The sequence below is a fragment of the Varanus komodoensis genome, unplaced genomic scaffold, assembly GCF_004798865.1.
Source record: "Varanus komodoensis strain SLA01 unplaced genomic scaffold, ASM479886v1 scaffold29_1, whole genome shotgun sequence".
NCBI classification, from domain to species: domain Eukaryota; kingdom Metazoa; phylum Chordata; class Lepidosauria; order Squamata; family Varanidae; genus Varanus; species Varanus komodoensis.
The window spans coordinates 10,132,559-10,154,736 of record NW_025335759.1 but is presented as its reverse complement, the minus strand read 5'-3'; the positions used below and the strand labels follow the sequence as shown (position 1 = coordinate 10,154,736).

The 22,178-nt window shown below is 45.6% G+C and overlaps 2 protein-coding genes across 8 annotated transcripts in view; one reads left to right on the top strand and one right to left on the bottom strand.

Annotated features, from left to right (window-relative positions):
* Positions 1-952: 952 nt before the first annotated feature.
* On the bottom strand, positions 953-16,086 carry CD79A (CD79a molecule). 3 transcript variants are annotated; one of them, XM_044435191.1, is made up of 6 exons: positions 15,784-16,086; positions 9,891-12,417; positions 6,289-6,771; positions 4,370-4,488; positions 2,148-2,216; positions 953-1,583 (listed from the first exon to the last, which is right to left on the bottom strand). In XM_044435191.1, the coding sequence occupies exons 2-6, from the start codon at positions 9,943-9,945 to the stop codon at positions 1,461-1,463; spliced, it is 849 nt and encodes a 282-aa protein (XP_044291126.1). In that variant the 5' UTR covers positions 9,946-12,417; positions 15,784-16,086; the 3' UTR covers positions 953-1,460. The 3 variants fall into 3 exon arrangements, with proteins under 3 accessions (XP_044291126.1, XP_044291128.1, XP_044291129.1); XM_044435193.1 differs by having other exon boundaries at positions 9,891-12,405; positions 16,033-16,065; XM_044435194.1 differs by lacking the exon at positions 15,784-16,086 and having other exon boundaries at positions 2,148-2,213; positions 9,891-14,285.
* A 114-nt stretch (positions 16,087-16,200) lies between these two features.
* ARHGEF1 (Rho guanine nucleotide exchange factor 1) overlaps positions 16,201-22,178 on the top strand; it is a 42,119-nt gene continuing 36,141 nt past the window's right edge. For 3 of the 5 annotated variants that reach the window (XM_044434885.1, XM_044434883.1, XM_044434881.1), the window contains exons 1-2: positions 16,201-16,316; positions 17,750-17,801. The gene's annotated coding sequence lies outside the window, so the exon portion shown is untranslated. Of the gene's footprint in view, positions 16,317-17,749; positions 17,802-18,137; positions 18,434-22,178 lie in introns of all 5 variants that reach the window. The other 2 variants (XM_044434882.1, XM_044434884.1) reach the window with 2 other exon arrangements.

Below are 22,178 nucleotides of genomic sequence, written 5' to 3'. Positions count from 1 at the left end.
TCATCTCTGGCAGATTTTATTGTGAAGTCTCTGTCTCAATTAGCAGGTATTGCTATAGTTCACCTGCCTTTATCTACTATAGTAAACAGAGTGTTGTATGTTGCATTAAAAAGATAAGCCTATTATTTACAGAAATAATCAAGTCCTATAGTTTTGTCATTTTTATCTGAGCCCCATGGAAACCAAAATTCTTTGGCTTTGGCACTAACCTTAATCTACAAATTAGGCCTATCAGCCCTATTTCTCAATACCTCTGGCTTCTGAAGAAAGTGAGGATGCTAATAGAGGGGGCTGCCTAAATACCCTACAACTCTAACAATGCTGTATATTCCACTGTTCAAAAACATGAAATTATAAAAATGGTAGATCAAAGGTGAAGATAGAAATATTGAAACAGAAGTTGCAGTAGTCTCTTCATCCGTCTTGTGATTCCAGCTTTTTCCTGGCTTCGCAATATGCATGACTGACATAATACAAGCACTACCCAGATAACACCACCCACAGCCTGGTTTTATTACAAACTTATAGATTTATTTTTCAGTATTTAGTCCTAGAGAGGAAAATAGACATTTTTACAGAACATAGTGAGGACACTTCTAAACTAGTCTTGCTGCTCCATGACTCTTTTCATTCCAAATTGAAATGATAAGACAGAAACAAGCACAAATTCTGGAAGAATTAATTGCAGCCTCTGTGAATATAATTGAATAGAACCAGTGCTTTTTTTGGCATAGAACACACCGGAACAGAGTTCCGGCACCTTTTTTTGACAGATTTTCCAAGTTTTAAAAGCAACTTTTCAAAATTTGATGTTTGGTTCATGTGGATTTGATTGCCCTGTCGAGCGTAGCAGGTCGGAGGCAAAATCATTAAAATGGTGCATGCGGGCTGCTTGCGTGTCGAATCCGATGCATGCGTGCTTCGTCCACGCTGGTTGTGATGGTGCTGCTCGGCTTGTGGCGCTGCTCAGCTTGTGATTGGTTGTGTGGTCGCGAAAGTTAAATAATTTCATGAGTTCTGGTACCTTTTTTCTTACAAAAAAAGCACTGAATAGAACATTTAGAATTATTTAGGTCTCAGAATCCCCTTCTCCAGAATTAGGGAGGAAAGTCTCCTTTCCAACATATTGGATGTCAAAAATGGAAAACAGAATAGGAAAATGTCCAGTAAAAATAGTACAGATCAGGATATTTTGCTTGGAAAATGAAAATGCTAGGGAAGTCCCTCTGTATTTTACTCTCATATTAAAGCCAGATCTTCAACAATACAGAACCAGTCAGTTATCCACCTCCTTATTATACAGCTAAAGTATATATACAAGGCATCAATGTCCAAGAGGCAGGAAAGCAGAATTTCTACCTCACATTATCTGCAGAGAAACCAAGAGACTATTCAGTAATCCAGAACAGCTGTTTATGGTAGGCTCCTGAAAAGCTGAATGCAAAGCAAGTTCCTTTCCATCATGGTTTTTCTGGCTTCTCTAGCTGCAGATCAATCACTTTGACATTGCCTATATCTTGGTACGTGGCTTGCAGCCCACGTGATATGTCTTCATACATGGAACACTCATCCAGATTCAGTCCCTAAAGAAGAGAAAAACAAAAAGATTGTACTATGCTTACATTGTAGGAGTGTGAGGAGTTTTAGACTGCAATCTTACATAAGACTATCAGGAAATAAGTCCTACTGAGCTGAGGGGGACATGGGAATATAAAGTGAGGAATGGTCAGTCAGTGCAAACAACTTTTTCCTCTTTATACATACTTCAGGTCTTGCTCCAAGAAAAAGTTCTGGTACTTCTAGAACTAGTCCAAAGCAGAATTTCATGGTCACAGGCTTGGACTGGAAAGATAGTCTTAGATCTACTGTATTTTTTTTTTTTTTTTTTGGAATGGTAATGTTGTTGACTGCCTTTCCTATTTGGATCAAAGAACTTTTAAATTTTTAAATCTACTAATTTTGGGCTGGTATTCCCACCAATATGGCTCTCTCATTTAGCTTTTGTGTGAGTTTCTGTAGTAAACTGTAATAGAATGGGCCGGCTGGCTGGGATTCCTGCTTCCACTGACAGGAGTACAAGCATCACCACACCTCCCTTGATTAAAAAATTGCCTATATTCCCTTGCACATGTGTTTCCTGCAGTTACCTCATATAAATTCTCCTCTTCATAAGCTGCCTTCTTGGCCTGCAAGAGGCGTTCATTTTCCCATCGCTTCTGCAAAAGAAAGACAACAAGACTCTAGCAGGGCTAGCCCAAAACCTTTTGCTGCTTCAAGTAAAAAACAAAATCCTCCAACACCTAGCTATTTACATACCTACTTAAATTTTTACTCTGTGGGGGGTCAGTGGTTTATTTGACAGGTCAGAATCAAGGACTGCAGAGAAGTAAGAGTCTGGAAGAGATTAACTAAGGAAGCTTTGAGAATTGCACCAAGATGAAAGAGCAACGCACGGAAGAGAGCATCTATTGCTGGCAATAAGAAATCTTGTTGCACTTTGTATTCCTGGGGTAGCTGTTTGCAGTTTGTATTGTGTATTAATGCCTCAATGCATAGGAAAAGTTTATTTGGTGGATTTGGTCCTGGCTTACAGATTACTGCTTAATGATAATTGACATTATGTGGTCATCTTTGATCTTGCATTTCCTGTAACTAATGCTAGTGTTCATGAAATACTATTTTATTGTTAAACCATCCTGAGACTTTGGTAATGGGACAGTCTACAAAAGTTTTAAACAAACAAACAGTTTGGGTTGTTTCTTATTGTAATGATGTACTTACTGCAATGGATATATTAGTATGCTTTCTTTTATTGCTGTGAATCACCCAGAGTGCTTTCATTGCTGGGCAGCATAGAAATGTAATAAATGAAATGACACCATGCTTAGGAGAAAGTGCAACCACATCCATCAAGATTTTGGTGGCTGTTTCGCAACTGCAAATACAGAATGTCCAAGAATCCCTATTTTTAGAATGGTATTCATAGGTTTGTCACAATGCTCACCATATTAATTAATACGTTGGTTGTGCAGAACAAAAGGGATAGAGAACAAATGAGGCCATTACTTATAGTGGGTTAACTAATTACCAGTAAAGTGGAAAAGTATGCTTTTTATGGATGGGAGTCAGATGGAAGTTGACTGGAAGAAGTTATGACACTTAAACTAATTTATTTAGACAATATAAGGGCCAAATAAAACCAAACAAAAGTGTTTCTCAGTGAATTAACACAAGGTAAACCTGAGTACATGTTACTGCTAACCAAGACATATGGCAATGCAGTTATGTAAACTCGGTCTTATGGGGTGAAAGCCTCATGCTGGATAACTGGATAATTGAAGAATCCAATAGCTAATTCCACGAACACCTGTACACAACCAAGCTGAAGTTTTGTGAAGTACCCTTTGGTAAGTAATGTAGATGCAGCAACAGGACTCTGATGAGTATCAGGCCCATGTTCCTGCAAAGTTGTTGAAACTAAACCATCTGGATGAGGTTAATATCTGAATGGAAGACTGCATGCATTCTGCCTGGAGTCCCATCATTGCAGAAAGGCAGGATATAAATAGCAAATAAAATTGCACAAATATTTTTCTAAATGGTCAACAGCATTTTATCTTTGTGCACTATCCCCAAAATTTGTTGTTGGTAGCCTGCCCATGAGATTCTAATAACTACCATTTGGGGGAATTTTTGCATTAAATGTATTAGCCCAGTTCACATGTAACAACAACCCATGGAATGTTCAACTAATGGTTGGCTAGGGATGCAAGCAAGCATGTTGCCTCGTACTTCTGCTTTGCATCTGGTTTAGAAAAACCATTTGGTGTGACCTATGACCATAACACTCTGGGCTGTTGAAGGGAAAAGAACCTAGAGTTTTAAATTATGGTTTGGTGTTGGATTAAAATGCAGGATTTATCCCCTGGAACAGCACAGAGGGCCAGATTTTCATGCAACACTGAACAACCCATTCCTGGGTTATATTCTAAACCAAATACGAAGTGAGACAGCATGTGCTCTTTTGCATGACCCCACTTAATTAATCCACAATTAGTCATTTAAATGCAAACTGGGTCGATAGCTAGATGTTGTGGCCGAATATTTGAAAAGGGTGTTGGGAAGAATTCCAGAACATAGGTGCAATATTTGGTCTTCGGGAAACCTCCAAATGAGAAACTTAAAACAGCTTGGTTTCTCCGACAGCTTGTCTGCTAGGCCTCCATGGGACAGGAGAGCACTCCTCAACATACCATCAAAAGCAGAACAAGATCTGGTGACTGGAAACTGTAGGCTGATGTATTCAGAACAGGTCATGCTATATATTTGTGTGCGTGCAAATGACGGGCAGAGGGAAAAAACAGCTCACCCTGAATAGCAGAAAAAGACCAGGACCGATGGCACAGATGAGCAGGAGAAAGCCCTCAGCGGTGATGATCTTGTTTTTGATGGATTCATCCATGTTCAAGAAGGAGACTGGGCGAGGTCCTGTAAGAGAGCAAGCAGGAGAGTCCCTGTTTGATCCACAAACCCCATGGCTTCTCTGACCTCCCCATTCTATTGCTCTCTTCTGATCCCATCGAAAGAATCGATGCATATTTTGCACTCTGAAAAATGGCAAAAATCGCCAATGTGTATATTAATTTGTTCTATGGAGTTCGGTGTGATAGCCATTTTTGCAAAACGTGGAATCCTTTTCCTAGGAATGTGGGCAGCATGAGCATGGGATATAGAAACAGCATGCACTATACTGCTATTTAGATGCATTGAAATCCCACTAACATTTTCTGCAGTTTAAAAACTTCACATTACATGTCGGGTGAGTCAACAGGCCAACAGAACTTTCAGACAGGAAACGAAAGTTCAATTGATCAGCATGTGCAAGGTTGGAGAATAGTTACAACATCTTGTCTGAGATACACTGAGAGATAACGACTGGAGTATCTCATTTCACAAGAATAAGGTTGTAAGAATAAAAGTTGAGCTAGGGAAGAATTAAGCCTATTGGAGAAAGGAAGGAATAAAAGGTAATGTCTTGCATTGGACTACATCCTAACTAGCCCAGAACTCATCTGTACCAGCCTCAGTTCCTCTATAGCTTATCCTTGATGCTCCCATTCATCTGGAAGGACCAACGAACTTCGTAAAGCATCTGTTCAGGAACCTTGCCTGGCTAAGACTGAGAAAAAAATCTCAAAGCTGACATTCCAAGCTGCTTCACCAAAATGATATATACGATATTCTCTTCCCTCTACTTCTGATACAGGGAGTGCATTCATTTACTGAGTCGTAACTGATGATTGTGTATTTCCCTCTGAGGGATAAGGTGAGAATTACCACACCCACTTCTGTTCAAAACTCAGGCAAGCCAGGGGAAGGATCAGAAGAGAAGACTGAGGGGGGATTTGTTAGCACTTGACAAGTACTTGAAAGGCTGTCTCAAAGAGGATGGCCGGGATCTCTTCTTGATCATCCCAGAGTGCAGGAGATGGAATAACGGGCTCAAGGTAAAGGAAGCCGAATTCTGGCTAGATCACAGGAAACATTTCCTGACTGCTAGAGCAGTATGACAATGGAACCAATCACCTAGGGAGATGGTGGGCTCTCCCACACCGGAGGCATTCAAGAGGCAGCTGGACAGCCATCTGTCAAGGATGCTTATCCTGGAGTCCTGCAATGAACAGAGGGTTGCTCCTGACGGCTCCTTCCAACTCTACTATTCTATGATTCTATCTCAAAAGTAATGTTTAAAATGCTCAAAATTCAAAAAAGTCAAACCTTGAAATATTGACAAATTTCAGGAACAAACAGATTTCCTGTATTTCAATTTTGCTTGACAGGGGCTGGGTCATCTGCAGTCCTGCAGATATTGCTGGGCTCTTACTCCCATCAGTTCTAGCCATCCTGGGCAACAGTGAGGGATGATGGGAAGAGTAGTTCACCAACATCCAGAAGGTTGCAGGTTCCCTAGCCCAGCAATTTAAGAGCCATGTTTTTCAGAGCAGGCTCCTGTGAGTTTGAGTTTTGTCTTGTAACTCCCTTTTAACATACATTGGCCAATCACAGTCACTTTCCTTCCCATCTTTGAAAAAAATGCTTGTAGCTAGGTAAATGAAAAATTGGAAACAGCGCTCAGCATTCCCTACGCAACCACGGATGGTCTGTGCCTTCCTCCCAGCCTGCCTAACTGGAGATCCGAAGGTAGCCCTTTCCCTTAGAGCAAAATGGACCACCCCATTGATACACAGATATCACTCCAACCCATAGGAGCACAAAGTTCACACTTACTCCGGACCCACAGGTAAGTGCCACATGAATGATCTTGGGCGCTTTCTGTATGCACAAAGCAGTAATACATGCCAGTATCATTTCTTTCAGCGTTCTTGAAGAAGAGTTTCGCCAACCCCAGAGTGTAGTTGACATCGGTCTCGTAGGTCTCGGAGATTTCGCTGCTGAGGCTGCAGTTGGGAGAACAAGACTTTTTCCACATGGCTTTGGCCCCTCCTGGCGCCTTGAACCTGCACTCTAGCGTGGCATGCTCTCCTTCAGTAAGGATTTTAGAAGGCGGTCCAGCTTCCACAATCACCTTCTCTTGGGAATAGTGGGCCATTCTCAGATGTAAGTCCTGAACATTTTTATTTTTCACAGTCCCAGCCTTCTCAGTCTGCAAAGTTGTCTCCTTTGCTGTGATATTGTGACTTGTGACATCACGTGGTTTGGGTGTTGAAATGGTTTCATTTGCAGGTGTGGTCTTATTTTCACAAACATAACCTGGGGACAAGAGAAGGGAGAATGTTTAGTCTACAGAACGTGTGAGTTCTGTATCTTCAGGTCTAGGCATCATAATGTGGGAAAGGCAAGGCTAGGATTCCATCCTCTTCCAACATGGCAGCACTCTTGGAAATACAGTACAGGTGGGGTTCAAAAGGTACGGAAAAACTAGTGCAGGCAGAACTTTCCAGCTAAGCCAATCTTATGAGCTCATGTTATCTTTAGATAAAGGTATCTTTATCTGGAACATCCTGGAGAACTGTTGTCAGTCAGGGTACATAATCCAGGAAAAGTGGTCAGACTCAGTAGAAATGTCATATGTTCCATCTTTAGAGTAAAATGGTTGCTAGTACCCTTAAGGTCATGCTTTAGGCAATACATAATGTGCAGACATTTAAGAGATTAAACTTTTCCTAAGAGGGAGGTAAGTGGACACCTGATTAATTTCCCCTTGACAGGTACAGGAATAGTATTAAAAAAAAAAGCAGCAGCAGCAACCCACTTGCTCTCCACTCCACGATGTATTAACCACCTTTCCAATAACAAGCACTCTGCATCTCTCCACAGTTCCTTCCCCGCTGGTCAGACCACCGAACCACATCTCCGCACAAAATGCCCCCAATCACCCCTTGAGGGTATTGTGCTGGTTTTAGTTCCTTTTTCCTGCCACTGTTGACAGGAAACAGAAGCGGGGTAGTTTTTCTTCTAAAGTGAACTTTGCAGCCTTACCTTTCTGAGGATGCAGAAGTTGAGGCTTTACAGGATGGTTTGGAGCCTTATATAACGAGTCTCTAGGGGCAGCTGTTCTAAAATAGGCCATTGCATGTTCAGAAGTGGGTGTGTGGGGGGCAGGTAGGGCTTGAATGCCCACCGCCATGGAACAGGATGACACGAGCTTTAGTGTCTTCACAAAATCCAGATCTTGGCTAGCAAAAGCTGGCAAGAATGGGCAGCAGGTTGAATGACAAGTCAGTCTATGAAAAGCCTCTAGAAAAACAATGCACTCTGTGCATTTTGCCATCTGAAGTTCATCAAAAGGAAAGCTAAAAAGAATCAACTGCTTTCCATTTTACAAAATCATCCCTGCTTAATCACCTGCAGTTTATTCCTACTTGCCAAAGCAGCTTGAAGAGTGGCAATCCATAAACCTGCTTTAGGAAGAAATCCATGCAGAGGTTAAGGTCACAGTTAACCTGGGAGTAAATTCCACTGGACTTGGTTGGGCTTAATTCCAAGTAGATATGCACTAGTTCATGTCATGAGGCTACAATCATTTAGACAATGATTCAAGAATTAGCCCTATTGAACTTAGTGGTGCTTAACTCTGGGTAAACTTACATAACCCTAATTTATATATAATATGGTTGATCCAATCAATATTTTCAAAACCATGGGATGCTATGCAAAAGGGGTTGCCTTTTCCAACAGCTTCATTTAGTCTTCCTATGTTTATACAAAAACTTTTTACTAATCTGAAATTGAGGTCAAATAAACTCCAATTAATTGTTTGAAATTTGACTAGTGTTTGAAAGTACCTCCAAATTAATGTAAAATGTAGAACTCTTTTTATAACTGCTTTTTATATTGCAGAAGGAGTGTTACGTTATAAATTTGCAGACTTAGTATCTGTCTGATATGCAGCCCTCCTAGAAGTATGAATTAGAATAGCAATGCTAAATTCCTAAATCCTTTGCTGCATCTTCTGTGTCATTTTTATCATGCTGGAGTCATTTTGATCTCCAGAATTAAATATCCAGGCAGCAATCTTATACCCACTTACCTGGAAATAAACACAGTGTAATGTACTTTTGAGAAGACAGTTACAGGTGTGTGACAGGAATTATTAACATCTGTTCTATTCCACCCTAATTAGGTTCTAACTAACCCCAGTGCCTTTTGAGGATCCCTTTAATGAAAATACATAAAGCATGAATCAACACAGGTTAAGCACAAAAGTTTTCTATGTTTATTATTCCTTTGGAGAGGCAAAAAGATCAAAATAGATCACATTCAATGTAGCTGTGATATTTTGGTATGACTTTACTATAAAGCATCGGGGAAGGTTATAGTTAAGGTTTTCAATCAAATAAAGACTATTTAGCTGATTGATCACTTTTAATCAAGCAGATACATTTAATGAGATTTCTATATTATTAAGAACTTAATAAAAGTGCCTTTGAAATATTGAAGAACATAAGCAGCTTCCTTATACCGATCTCAACCGATCCACCTTGTTTGGTATCATCTTCCCTGGCCAGCGGTACATCTCTGTCCTTGCATATAACTTTTCCTACCCTATCTAAAGATGTTAGGAATTGGGTCTGGGGCCTTTTGCATTCCGAACACATGATATACCACTGAACCTTAACGGATATCCAGAGCATAAAGCACAAGATAATACCACAATTCAGTTCACATTTTCTCTTTCATTCTCCATTGCAATAACCCAGACTTCCTCAACATGGCATCATTTAGATGTCTTGGATTCCACCGCCCATCACTTCTAGTCGGCACAGTTCCATCATGAAGGAGATGGGGCAGGTTGTACTATAACATTATCGGGTAGATCCTACATTGCATCAGAACCAAACTACCTTGAAAAGATAACCATGTCTGGTCACTTAACTTACAGTCCTGCTCTTAAAAATGATTTTCAGTATAGGTTTTTCCCAACACTTATGGCCTTGTTTTAAATTCAGTTGCCAAGCTCACACTGTAGGACACAGTCCAATAAACAGTAGCCTCAGCTAAAGTCCAGTTGGATTCAATGGGGCTTATTTCTGAGTAGACAGAAGAGAATTAAGCTGCTGTTCCTCCGGCACTCTCCAAACCTACCTGCCAACAGCTTCACGACAAGCAATCTGACACACTTTAAAGAGGTGATGCTTTTCCTGGCATGGAGACAAGTAACCAACACACCTGTTCAACTGTTACATTCCCGGATGCTGCCAAAGTCCAGCACATTAATGGTGCTTTTCTTTGGCTGCCTCTAGGAGGGTTACACCTAAAAGAGGTTGCTCATTCCTACAACACCTAATAAAATTGCAAAACAGAAACCTCACCCAGAGGCACCCTAAGGCCCTGCCTTGTCACAACCTCCAGCCCCAGAGGTTTCCTACCTGAAAGCAGGCTCAGGAGCAGCAAGGAACAGAGCTGGAACTGGCCGCGTTCCATCCTGCTATCAGCCACTCAGAATTAGCCAGTCCTTCCTCAGCCTGCAGACAAATGCAGCTGTTGGGTTGTTGTTTTTTTTTAACTTATAGGCTTATTTTCTCTCTCTTCTACACAGATACCAGGAGATGCGCCCCGTTGCCTTCTTGCTCCACCCAGCTAAGCTAATGAGTGGTTTTTGTTGTTGTTGTTGCAAGCAGCCTCAGTTTTCACTAGAAATGTCTATCCCGCCCCTTTAAAATAGGGCGGTGTACCGAGCGCTGCCGGATTCTGCACACAAGCACTGGCAACTCCTCAGGGGCATCCAAAGCACAGCTCCAACTTTGCACAGCTGCAAGCAGAAATTTGTTTGCAACATCGCTTCTGATACCAAGGATCTTGTCCAAAGCTGACCCACTGCCATGCCCCAACCCCATTATACCTTCCACGGTTTTTCCTCACTTGCTGTATTGTTTTCCTGCACAGCTTGGAAAACAAAGGCAGCACCAATTCTTACGGCTTAAAACAGGAGTGTCCACTTTTCTCCCTATCCCACAACACTCGAACCCGGAGTCATCCCATGAAGATGACTGGTGGGGTGTTTAGGACAGAATTTATCACAAGATGTATAGTTGAATTATGGAATTTGCTCCCACAGGAAATGGGGATGGCCACCCATTTGGGTAATTGGACAGATTCGTGGAAGAGGCGGCTATCGGGGGCTACTAGCCTTGCTGGCTCCTTCACCAGAGCCTGCCTACCTCCTCGTCCTTCTTCAGAGCTCCAGTGGGCAGCTGGTTTGCCACTGTGTGTTTGGAGCACTGCACTAGATGCTTCTTTGGTCTGCTCCGGCAGGGCTGGGAGAGCTTCTGCTCCTCTCCTTCTTACCACCACCGTGGTCTGGGGCAGGGAGTGGAAGTAGCTTGCAATGGTGTCGCAACTCCCACGGGCTGTTTTCAGTGAGCCCCTGCTGGGGCCTGGGCCTTTGTCAGCTGCACATCAGTGTGTGCCCTTGATGCTGATCTGCCCATGGACAGCAATGGGATAGCAGTTAGACTAATACTGGCTATTCATTACCCATTGGACACAAAGCTAGGATTTTTTTTCATTCTTCAGATTTAACAACTGGCATTGCACCCCAAACATTTCAGGATCAACAGTTGTGCTTTCTATCAGGGTGGGATTGAGACTGAAATGTGGAAATCAAGTTTTGTAATGCCCCTAGTTCACCAGCAGAGGGAAAACCCTATGACTCAAAGCTGGGTGAAAAAGCACCAGAGACTTGGCCTGGAACCCCTGCCGTAGGCAAGGGTTCAAGAAAGACAGTGGGAATGTTCAGCCCAGTACTGCTCGGTTCAGTTCTTCACAGATGGCTTCCACACATGCCTCCACATCTTGGCCTGATCACCCGTGTAAATAAATAGCCGGGCATTTTGAAGCTACTTTGACCCACCTGGAAAGGAAGCTACAAAATGTTCTTTTGGACTGATCTGCTGCTTTCATTGGCCACTGCTGCCCAATCTCACATGGATGAAGCAACCCTGTTACAACTATTGTGTAAAAGCCCTGCTGGATTGGACCAAAGGTCCCTCTGAGACAGCATTATGCCTCTCACAAGTGTCTCCAGGAATGAAGCCAAGCCGTCTCGCACACTGTTGCTCCCCTGCAACAGGCATTCAGCTCTGAAACGAAGATTTGGTGCCTGAAGTGGGTTTTTTTCCCTTCTCCTTCCCAGTCACATTTCCTTTTGTGTCGCATCTTTCAGATTGCAAGCTCGAGGGTCTGTGACCCGCTGTAGGGGCCTTTTTGGAATGAAGAGTGGGTGGACATACTGTGGCACAGAGGTTCCAGCAGGACCAGCGGCCCTCTGCCCAGTCCTTCTGAAGCCATCTAAGCCACGAGTTCTCTTCCTGGGTGTATACCTTAACATGTGAATCCATCCGAAATGAAGCAATTTGCAAGGACTGAGCGGAGCTGTCAGGGCAGGCTGCCTTATGGATTCACAGGGTGGCCCATAAGTCAGAGAAAACTTGATGGCACATAACAACAACCAAAGCCAGGAGTAATGACCGCAGCATGGATGGAATCCATTCCACGAGCTAATTAAGTCCAGCAACATGATAACCATCATGTGCATACAGAGCTTTTTGGACATAATCTGGCTTTCTGATTTTTCTTTTAATGGGGTGTCTAGCAAGCTGCAAAGTAAAGCCGCCGCCTCCAACACCATTTTTATTTCAAAGAATGCCTCTTGGTCCTAGAAAAGAAAGTTTGGTGCCAAACAGCCCGCTGCTCTGTTTTGGAGCACGCCCTGTTGCCCAGAGGGGAAAAAAGAAAGGCCAAGGGATAATAGCCGCATGTGGGGGACAGGACCCCCCTCTCTTGCTTGTCCTTTTGCCGTGTGTTTCTCCGAGTATCACTGTGTCTTCCGTGAAATGGGGTGTTCGGAGCTGACAGCAGTCTAGAAGTTTCAGATGGCTCCACCTGCAAGAAAAGCTGAAAACACCTGGTTGTATGAAGGTATACTTTGTACTTCATTAGATGAAGGCCATAATTTCTAGCATTTTATTTGGAGAAAAGGAGAAACTCATTCTTACCAGTTTGGAAAATAAGTAATCTCAGGTTAGCAATGAGGAATACATATCCCATAAGCTTTAGGCCATTTTTCAAACGTTTTTGGTTGTATTAATGGAGGGACTGCATTGTCGGAAGACGGTGGCAACAGGACTAAAGGCACAATCCTATACCTGCTTTGACAGAAAAAACCCTTAACTCCCAGCATACTCCAGCCACCATTAATCAGTAAAAGGGGAGGTACTGGAACTCGGGATTCTCAAAAGCTACAGATGTGCCTTAAAAATCTTTTATGTCAAGCAGTTCCCAAACATCTGCTCCACTGTTGCCCTTAATTCTAATTCTGTGCAGACACCCCCAGAGAAAGGCACTCTGTGCATGCTCAGAGATGCATTGCTTTACTATACACCTCATGCATGTTTGTTTAAAGAAGTACCAGAGAACTTTTCTACTTCCACTGCTGACTTTTATTACGGGAGTTATGGGAAAGCAGGGATATGATTTATCATCTGTGCATCCTGCTCAAAACCAGCATCCATCTGCTATACATTCTGCAAGGCTTATCTTTAAGTATTTATACTGCCTCGATGCACTTTCTGGTACCAGGTGAGCGCACCTCTGGCCAGCAGTGCTAAGCCTGGATTTGTTAAGCACCTGTAAATGCAAACAGCAAACCAAATCATCTGCTTTTATGATCTGTCTAAAGAAGGGAACTTCTGCTTTCTTTGTGTTTGGCTGACTCCTTTTTCTCTCAGGTGGGAGAGCACACTTCTGCTTCCCAAAGCAAGCATCACTGGGGACAGTCCCTAAAATTATATCCTGCTTTAATTTTTTAGATAACACGGTTTCACAATGGATTCCTGTAGAGCTCTGCATGTAAAGAAGAAACCGGAGTTTTGCATGCCAGCCAGACACAAATTCCCTCTGTACTTCGTCTTTTACTTGAAAAGCAAATTTCAGTTCCCTCTCTCAGACTCCGACTCCTTTGGCATAATGAACTAGGAGTTAGGGACTACAATCCATTGTAGTTAAGAGTCTGGGTTGCAGTCTAGAAAGCTGCAGACTCCTATTTCATGCCTGATCATGACTTCAGCTGCTGCCTGCGTGCAAAAACACAGGGGCCTTGGCTCACATTTTGCCCCCTCAATGCATTTCATAGTTGGTTGTTGTCTTCTTCTCCAGCCTTGGACTTTCCTACTAACTTTCCCAAAACAAGCCTGATGAAGAATGAACATGCTCCGGGGCCATGGAATAGTGCAGCCTCTGGTGGGAGGGGGACAGAATGGAGCACCTGGGAGAGAGCATGGCTGGCTGGAAACAAGGAATCACGGCACTGCAAAGTCTTGGTTTAGGTCTCACTTGCAAGACAGTTACACTAAAGTGTTTAGAGCACGTAATACAATAGTTATGCTGGCCAACCATACAGGGCTGTTGAAATTATTGGGACAACAGGGAAGAGAAACACTTCAACCGAATGAAAAGTACTTGACAGTTTTGCAAGCGTTTACCCCATGCGCTCCCCTCCTCTACTCTGCCTGGTAAAAGTACTGTGCAAGAGGAAGGCCAGTTCAGCTCCACAAAAGGAGAAGTTGCAAGGAACCAGTCTGTCTTGTGCTGCATTGTTGATGGGTCATTCATTCTGGATTCTGTGAGAATTACCAAGAGGCTAAGAATGGCTGTGTATTTAGCCACTTTCATGCCTGAAAGATCACCAGTAAGGGAAAAGAGGGTATGACCCAGTGTTCCATGGCTGCCCTTTTAACAGAGCAGCAGCAGGAATGTCTGCACATTCACTTATCATTTTTTTATTTTTTTTATTTATTAAAACATTTTTATGCCGCCCCATTCGCCGAAGCCTCGGGGCGGCTTACAACAAATCATGCAAGTCACACTGCCTGAAATTCCCTGTTAAAAGGGCAGCAGTCTTCTCCATTTCTGCACCTGGCCACCCCCCACCCTGTGCCCACTAGCCAGTTCTTAAGATCAGCCTCGCCACACCTGACTAGATCTAAATGCCTGTTATAAATTCACTGCTCTGTTCTGGCCTTGCCAAACTGATCTCACTTCCCTTCCTTTTGGCATTTGTCTTTTCCTGCACACAGTCCCACGCATATTTATTCAGATGTCCCAAACTGCCAAACAAGGCTTACTCTGAGGTAAGTGTGGATAGGACCTATTTATAGGCTGTATGGCAGGGGACTTGTCTCTTTGACGTATATGTGCAATACTAGCAAAGCATATTGAATTTACTGATATGAGCCACTTTGGCCTGAATTTTGGATTAAAATATGATAGTTGCTATAGTGATTAGAGTGCTGGACTGCAACTTGGAAGGTCTGGGTTTTAGTCCTCTTATTTATTTATTTATTAAAAAAATTTCTATGCCGCCCCCATTGCAACAAAGCCTCTGGGCAGCTCACAACATCCATAAAAATACAATCAATAATTTACAAACTGGTACCATCTCAGCTATATATTAAAACCTATAAATACAATAATAATAAATTAACAGTTAAAATAACTTTCAAATAAAAAGGTCTTGGCCTGGCACCGAAAAGCAAATAATGACTGCGCCAGGCAGACCTCTCTGGGGAGCGCATTCCATAGGTTCCATAAGGCCATGAAGGTTACTGCTGACTTTCGGCCTGTCGTTGATGCTCAGCCTGACCTACCTTGCAGGGTTGCTGTGAGGAAAAAGGGGCATCTCTACCTATTTTATGTATTATTTATACCCATGTTCACTGCACTGTTTTTCTGAGGCTGGTGTTCCTGTTTTCTTTGTATACCATTTCACAAGCAAAAGGAGGATCTGTGATACAGCCACAGGGCAAAATTTCATGAGCACTTCCTAATGTTTGATTACAAGACAGAATAGCTCATTGTCTCAGCTCTAAAAATAAAGATGTGAAAACAACTGTTAAATATAGGTGAAACCGCAGAGGATCACGACATTGGCTAAAGGATCTGGAACAAACCAGCTGAAAGCCACTTGTAAAGGCGCAATTCCGCAAGACTGCAGCTATACCACAGCGCCACCTAAAGGCAGAGGAAGACAAGGCCCGGGAAATAAAGGCACCTTTCCAGCCGCAGTGAAAATGGAAGCGGCAGCTTGGGGTGGGGGGAGGTTCGGTCCCTTATTACAGAAACTTACAGAATTTCTGGTCTCTCTTTTTAGAGCTTTGCAAGCAGGGGCTGGCTCGATGTGAAAACAAGCCCCTTGCATCTACAGTGCATTTTCTTTTCAGTCAGGAAAACCTGCTCAGCTACGCAGCCGAGAGCCGTAATTACCTGGAAGTAAATTCGATTTGGCAGAAAGGGGCGTACTTTCCAGTAAGCACGCGCGAGGGCGGGAGCCGCGGCTTGTTCTGCCTTAACTTAATGCATTTCTCCCTTCCTTCCCCGCCCGGACACACCGGGGGGGGGGGGGAGAACAACCCCATCACTTCTGCGGGGAGACACGCTCACGTTTGGGCTCCTCGATGCCCCCGCCACTCCGCACGTTCAGACATGCATTCCGCCCCCACGGCACGTGTCTACCTGCCGGATGTGCGCCGCATTCGTGAGCAAAGGGAATGCGAGCAAGTCGGAAGAGATCAGCCGGCAGCGCTCTGCGCCGCCGCGCAAAAGGACGGCGAAAAGGGAGGGGCGGGGACGGGGAGGAGGAGGAGGAGGAGACGGGAGGGCTGGGAGGCCGCCGGAAAATGCAGTCGGCTTCCTGCCCCCCCGCCCGGAGCCGCCCTCTGCCTGCAACAGGAAACCCCCGCCAGCGGCGTCCCGGGGCCCTGCGTCGGAGGTGGGAGCCCAGCGCAAGGTCGATCCAGGTGAGAGCAGCGCCGCGCTGCCCCCCAACCGGCGCCCGCGGGATCCCGCGGCGCGGAGAGGGACGTGCCCTGCCTCGGGCGGCCGGCAGCGCCGGGCATTGTTTGCACGCAGCGCGGCGCGCGGCGTCGGCCGCTCCCCCCCCCGCCGAAAAAAAGGGGGAAAAAAGCCCTGCTTTGGGACTGGAAGCGCTTCGCAGCTCTGCCCTGCAGAGGTTTACTCGGGAGTAAGCCCCGTCTGGCCGCAGTTCAGCAGCTTACTCCCGAGTAGGTGACGCGCCGCCTTCGCCAAACCGCGCTCGCTGCCGGCTGGGCGCTGTCGCCTGGGTGCTGCTTGTGGGGCGCGGGGCGAGGTTTGCTTTGGCCCCGGATGCGCGGGCAACGGGGCGCCTCCGAGCGCACGCCTGGGGCGCTGCTTCCGCTCCGAGCAACCGTCGACCCCGCGCCCCCAAAATCCAGCGTTGCGGAGGGAGGGGAGCTGTGGCTCGGCGTTCGTGGGTGCCCGGCTGGGGAAAGCTTATGTGGGGGCGCCGGTCCCAGCTCGCTTTCGTTCATCTCGAAGGTGCCGCAAGACGTGTGGTCGCTCTTCTGCGTTACTCCGGGACTGGGCTTGGACGCGGAGCTGGGGCCGACCTCGCCGATCTCGGCTTTTGGGGGTGGGGAGCACATATGCGGGCACTGTTTACTTCCCTAACAAAGGAGCAAACTGAAAAAGAAGCGGTCGAGGGAGCCACGTTTGACGGCTTTGCCTCTTTAAAAAAAGAAAGAAAAGCAGGAAGGGTGGGTTCTAGGTTTGGAAGAGATGGAAAAGAGGCTGGAGAATTAAAGGCATTGTTGCGTGGCAACAGTGATTAACTTTTCTGTGATCTGCCGGTGCAGTTCAATAAAATTTGCATTTAGCTAAGGCTAAAAGGGGCCAGAACCGCCCCATCCCTGTTTACAAACTAATTATTTCACAAGCCTGTGTTGTTCTAGGAAGCAGAGGGTTGGAGGTGAGGGATGTGGGTGGCGGAAGAATGATCTGTGGAATGCGGTACCTGGTGGCTGCTTAATTAAAAGGTTTTACAATGGAGATCAACATGCCTGGAGTCTGGAAAAGGGCTTTTCGAGACATCCTTTTAGGCCAGAACTGGTGCTTGGCTTATGGGACATTCATGTGATTGCTGGATTTTATTGAATATTTGCTTCAGAAATGGATCTAGGTGTGTAGAAGAAAGATGATCTGTTTGTGTTTTTAAAAGGGAAAACATGGTGCCTGTATCTTCATCCTGGTGGGGCCATACAACTGGCTTTTGTGAAATAGGGTAGAGTCAGTGTGTGAGTCTAACCTGTGAGGCTGTAGTTGTTGATGGGCTATAATTCACGGCATCCCTGACTGTCGAAGGCTGCAAGGAGCCACAAGACACCACCTAATCTTGCTCTTTTGTCTACCACAGGCTGGAAGTAAACAGGGAAAGCAGGAGTGTTGGTTGAGCAGCATTCTAGGAGGTAGGCGGAACTGTTTTTTCCTCTTTAATGCATGAAATGTATATATACATATAAAAATCCTTACTTTTTGCAGTACTTCATTCTCTCCCACTGAATCGAAACGAAATTCAGAATCGAATCAGCATTGCTCTGCTGTTCATATCCATGCCTGGAATCTATCATGCCATCCTTTCCCCAACTGGGCACCTTCCAGATGTGTGGACTACAGCTCCTATCAGCCCACACCAGCACAGCTGGGTGTTGTAGTCCAACACTTCTGAAAGGCACCTGGTTAAATGAGGCTGCACTGAACCACACTACACAATTTCTGAGCACAGGTGTTCTGTCTTACTCCAGTCTCTGCTTCCCATGACCCGAAACTAGGAACGGGAAAAATCAAGAAGCCGTTTGAAGTGACAGAGCCTGAAATATGGTACCTCTGAACTCCTGTGAGGTTGTCCTGTGCCAGGGCAGAAAAGCGACTGCCTACCTTACCTGAGTCTGATGTGGAAACTGCTGCCCTTCGCAAGGCCCGTCTTTCTCTCCAGCTGCAGCCGTCCCCACCTCTCCCTGCCCGCCAGCCCTCGGCCAGCTTTTGCATGCCAGACATTTTTCCTGCCCAGGGAGCCGAGGGAGCATCTTGAGCCTGTGAGGTCAGCTGCAGCGTGCATGCCAGGGGCTGTGCGGTTGGGGGAAGGGGTCAGGCCTCAGGGAGGTTTCCAGAAGCTCCAGGGAGGCCTGGCATGTGCAGCCTCCCTCCGCTTCCTCTCCTCCTCCGTGCCCCCATTGAAGGAGCGCTGCAGTTTGATTGACTTGCGTGGATCAAAGGCAGTGTGTGTGAACCTGTTTCCCCTTGCAGAGTAAAATATAGTACAAATAATCCACCTACAACCAGTTCCTCAACTGTCTGATTAGGCTGTGCTCTGTGAGAAGAGGCAGAAGCTGCATGCATCGGGAAAAGGGTCCCCAAAGCAATCATTAAAATAATAAGCTGTTTCTATTTTCTGCTAAAATGCCTTCTGAAGGGGTGTGTGTGTTGGAAGGAAGGGCTTCTCTTTGCTTGAACCTGCTGTGTGGGGTGTGAGAGGCAGAGAAAGAATGTGGTGTACTTGTGTATACCCATTGCATCCACTCCCCCCCAAAAAAATTCATCTGAAGGACAGATTTGCCTTTACCACAATAATACTTTCTATGTATAGTTGCTTTATTTGTTTCCCATAAAAAGGAGTGACAATCATACACCTGCACAGGAGGTTGAACAAGGCCACTTGAGGACTTCACTAAAGTGGAGAGCTAAAATCTATTTTTGCTGTAGTTAACCCCAGCAGTTAAGAATGCATGGCTTGGCTTGGCTTGTATGTACATATTTATGAGATTTATATCCCACTTTTCCCTTACAATGAACTCAAAGCAGCTTACATAATTCTCCTGCTAGCAGCTTATTCCCTCAACAACAACCAGTCTCTGTGACTGGCCCAAAGTCACCCAATTGGCTCCATGGCCAGGGAGCCGAGGGAGCATCTTGAGCCTGTGAGGTCAGCTGCAGAGTGAATGCCAGGGGCTGTGTGGTTGGGGGAAAGGGGTCAGGCCTCAGGGAGGTTTCCAGAAGATCCCAGATCCCAGACTGCCTGAGTCCTGGTCCCTCACCCTTATCAGTTAACCGTGCTGATGCTCAAATTTGTTAAAATTAACAATAAAGAATAATTAGAAGCAAAACCAACCCTCTTATCTGCATTAGGGTGCAATCCCATACATGTTTAGAAAAATATCCTACGACTCGTCATTCTCCTCCACTCATGCTAGGTGGCCAGTGCTGGTATTCCAGATTTCTTTTTCTGTGCGACAAGCTTAGGTTAGTTGCCTAAGGCAGCTCCTAAAAGGTACCGTCCCCAACCTGCTTCCCTCCAAGTATCGGTATGTTTTTCATGTAGCACCTCTTGGGTTTCTTTGTAGGTTTTGACGGTTGAACAGGATGCGAAAGGAAAGCATGAACAAGTAGCCAGGTCAAATGGGAACCGATCACGTGGCCCTGTGCTTGCATCAGGAAATTGCTTTGTGTGTTGACTCTCAACCTGTCCCTGGCAGCTTGTATTGTGAATGCTTCTAGCTGTGTTGGCCTCTAAAGCTGACGCTCAGCATGGCGAGAGATGCACCTCTCAGGCTGAAGGAGCTGGAAAGCAACATGGCTGGTGTTTCACGTGGCCTCCACCTGCTTGGAAGACCAAAAGAAGTGACCCCAGAGTCATTTCTTCCTTATTGTTTACTGTACTGATATTGGGCTGTTTTCTTTTTTTAAGCAAGCAAGCAGAGTGGCTTTAACCAATAATGCCATAACTCCATGCAAAAAGCAATATCGAAGTAATAAAAGCACAATGCATCAAACTGCAAAATAAGCCAGACAAAGCAATAACCACTGCAAACCCAATGCAAACAAAACAATCTACTTCAAAGGCCTTCTGAAAAAGCCAGGCTTTTGTTTCTTATCTAAAAATGATCAGTGCTCAAGACAGGTGGGTCTTTCTAGGAAGGGTGTTCCACAAGGTTAATGGTACTGTAAGTCCCGCAATATTTCAGGCAGCAGCACAAGCCAGAGCAGAGTGAAGTATTTGCAGACAAGGGAAAGGTGATTCTTAGTAAGGGCATAACCTAAGATGTCCCAGAGCAGCCAGGCAGGTGTCCCTGGGAAGCCCAAAAGCAGGATATGAACCCAGATGTGCTTTTATTTGCCTGCCTGTAACTGGTATTCAGAGGTATGTTGCTTTTGACTTGGGAACAGCACGTGAAAAGTGTTACTAGTAGTAATGAGTAGTCGTTATGGGGCTCCTTATGATCCCAGTATACTGATTCTCCTGCCTCGATGTCCTCTTTCAAGAAAAGGAGATTTTAAAGATAATAAACTGTCATGGAATGGTGAAGATGAAAAGGGCAGAGAGTAGTGACTGGCTAATGGGGCAGGATATAAATCCAATGAATAAATAAACAGAACACAGGGTGATGTTGGTGGAGGTTCCTGGGCAGTTGGTTGGGTTGTGTTATCGTCCAAACATTCAGATTCGCTTCAAGCTGCCTTTTATTTTCTACTGCACTGACCTCCATTTGCTCCTGATGGTGGGAAGGAATGGGACAGGGAAGCCCATCCAGGACAGACATGCCGGCATGCAGGCAACGTGCCGGAGACATGTTTCGGACAAGGGGAGCTGGAAGGCTGTGGACACCTCCCCCCCCCCCCCACACTCTTTAATGCATACAAGATTCCTCACTCTGATAGGGTCCCGCAGCCCTCCGTGCCCTTTCCCCCTCCCTCTTTCCTTAAATAAACATCTGGAAGAGGAATCTCAGGGAGACGCCAAGGGGGCAGGAGAAGACGTGCTCGTTCCCACAATTCCCATAAGGAAGAGAAAGATGACGGAGGGGGAGGAGAGGCTGCATTTTGGGCCTGGGAAGGCCATCATTAGAGCTTTGAGCTGGGAAAGAAAATGAACCTTCTCCCTGCAAGATGAGTTGGCTGGTGCAGCCCGAGGACAAGAGCTGTTGGGGTAAGTGAAGGCAAGGCAACGAATGTGGTCGCCCCCGGCATGTTGCTTTCCAGACTGTAAGTCCCAGGATTCCCGATCATGGGCTGTCCAGATGGGACCCGGAGTTTACTGGGTCCAGAGGTGTCGGGCTGGGGAAGGCAGAACTAAATCCATTGATGGCAGGGCTTGGCAGTCCTCGGGGTTTGGGCTCCGTGGCAGTTGCCCTTCGCTCTTTCCAGAGGCCTCTGGCTGTCCACCATCAGAAGCAGATGGACAGGTACTGCAGAGAGATGCAGTCTGGTGCCGCAGGGCCCTTCTTAGGAGGTGGTTGCTGCAGAAACCTGTGAAAGTTGGCTTCCCTCCCAAAGGTGATGCAGCCTCTTGAGAAAGTATGTGTCTCTGCAGCGGGGTGTGCGTGTGTGTGTGTGTGGTGGCTGCACTTGCATCCTTTCCTGTGTCAGGAAATCGTTGGTTGCTTCTTTTGTTTTGGAACCTGTCTGTGACAAAAGCTGGCCTCTGAATAGGAATAATAAGGAAAGGGGCAGCGCCAGCAAAGGAATGCAGGTGTCCCAGTGCAGGGCTTTTCCAGCCCCCGGCCCCGTTGTTGGGAAGGCCGCCAAGGAAAACGGGAAGACAGGGCTGGTGGTAGGGCTGTTGTGGTCACCTTTCCTGCCCGTATTCCTGGCCTTGCAGTGGCTGGAAGAAGGTGCGAAGTGGGTAGCAGGCAGAAGCGTGGGGTCAAGGGCTGGAGCTCACCCGTCTCGCTCATGGTGCCGCTTCCCTCTTCAGTTGAGAGTTCATCTTGTAAGCAGTGCCACGTCGCTTTCCTGCACGTGTGTGTGCTGTTTCTGCTCTCGACAATCTTGTTTCAGTGTGCAGGTGA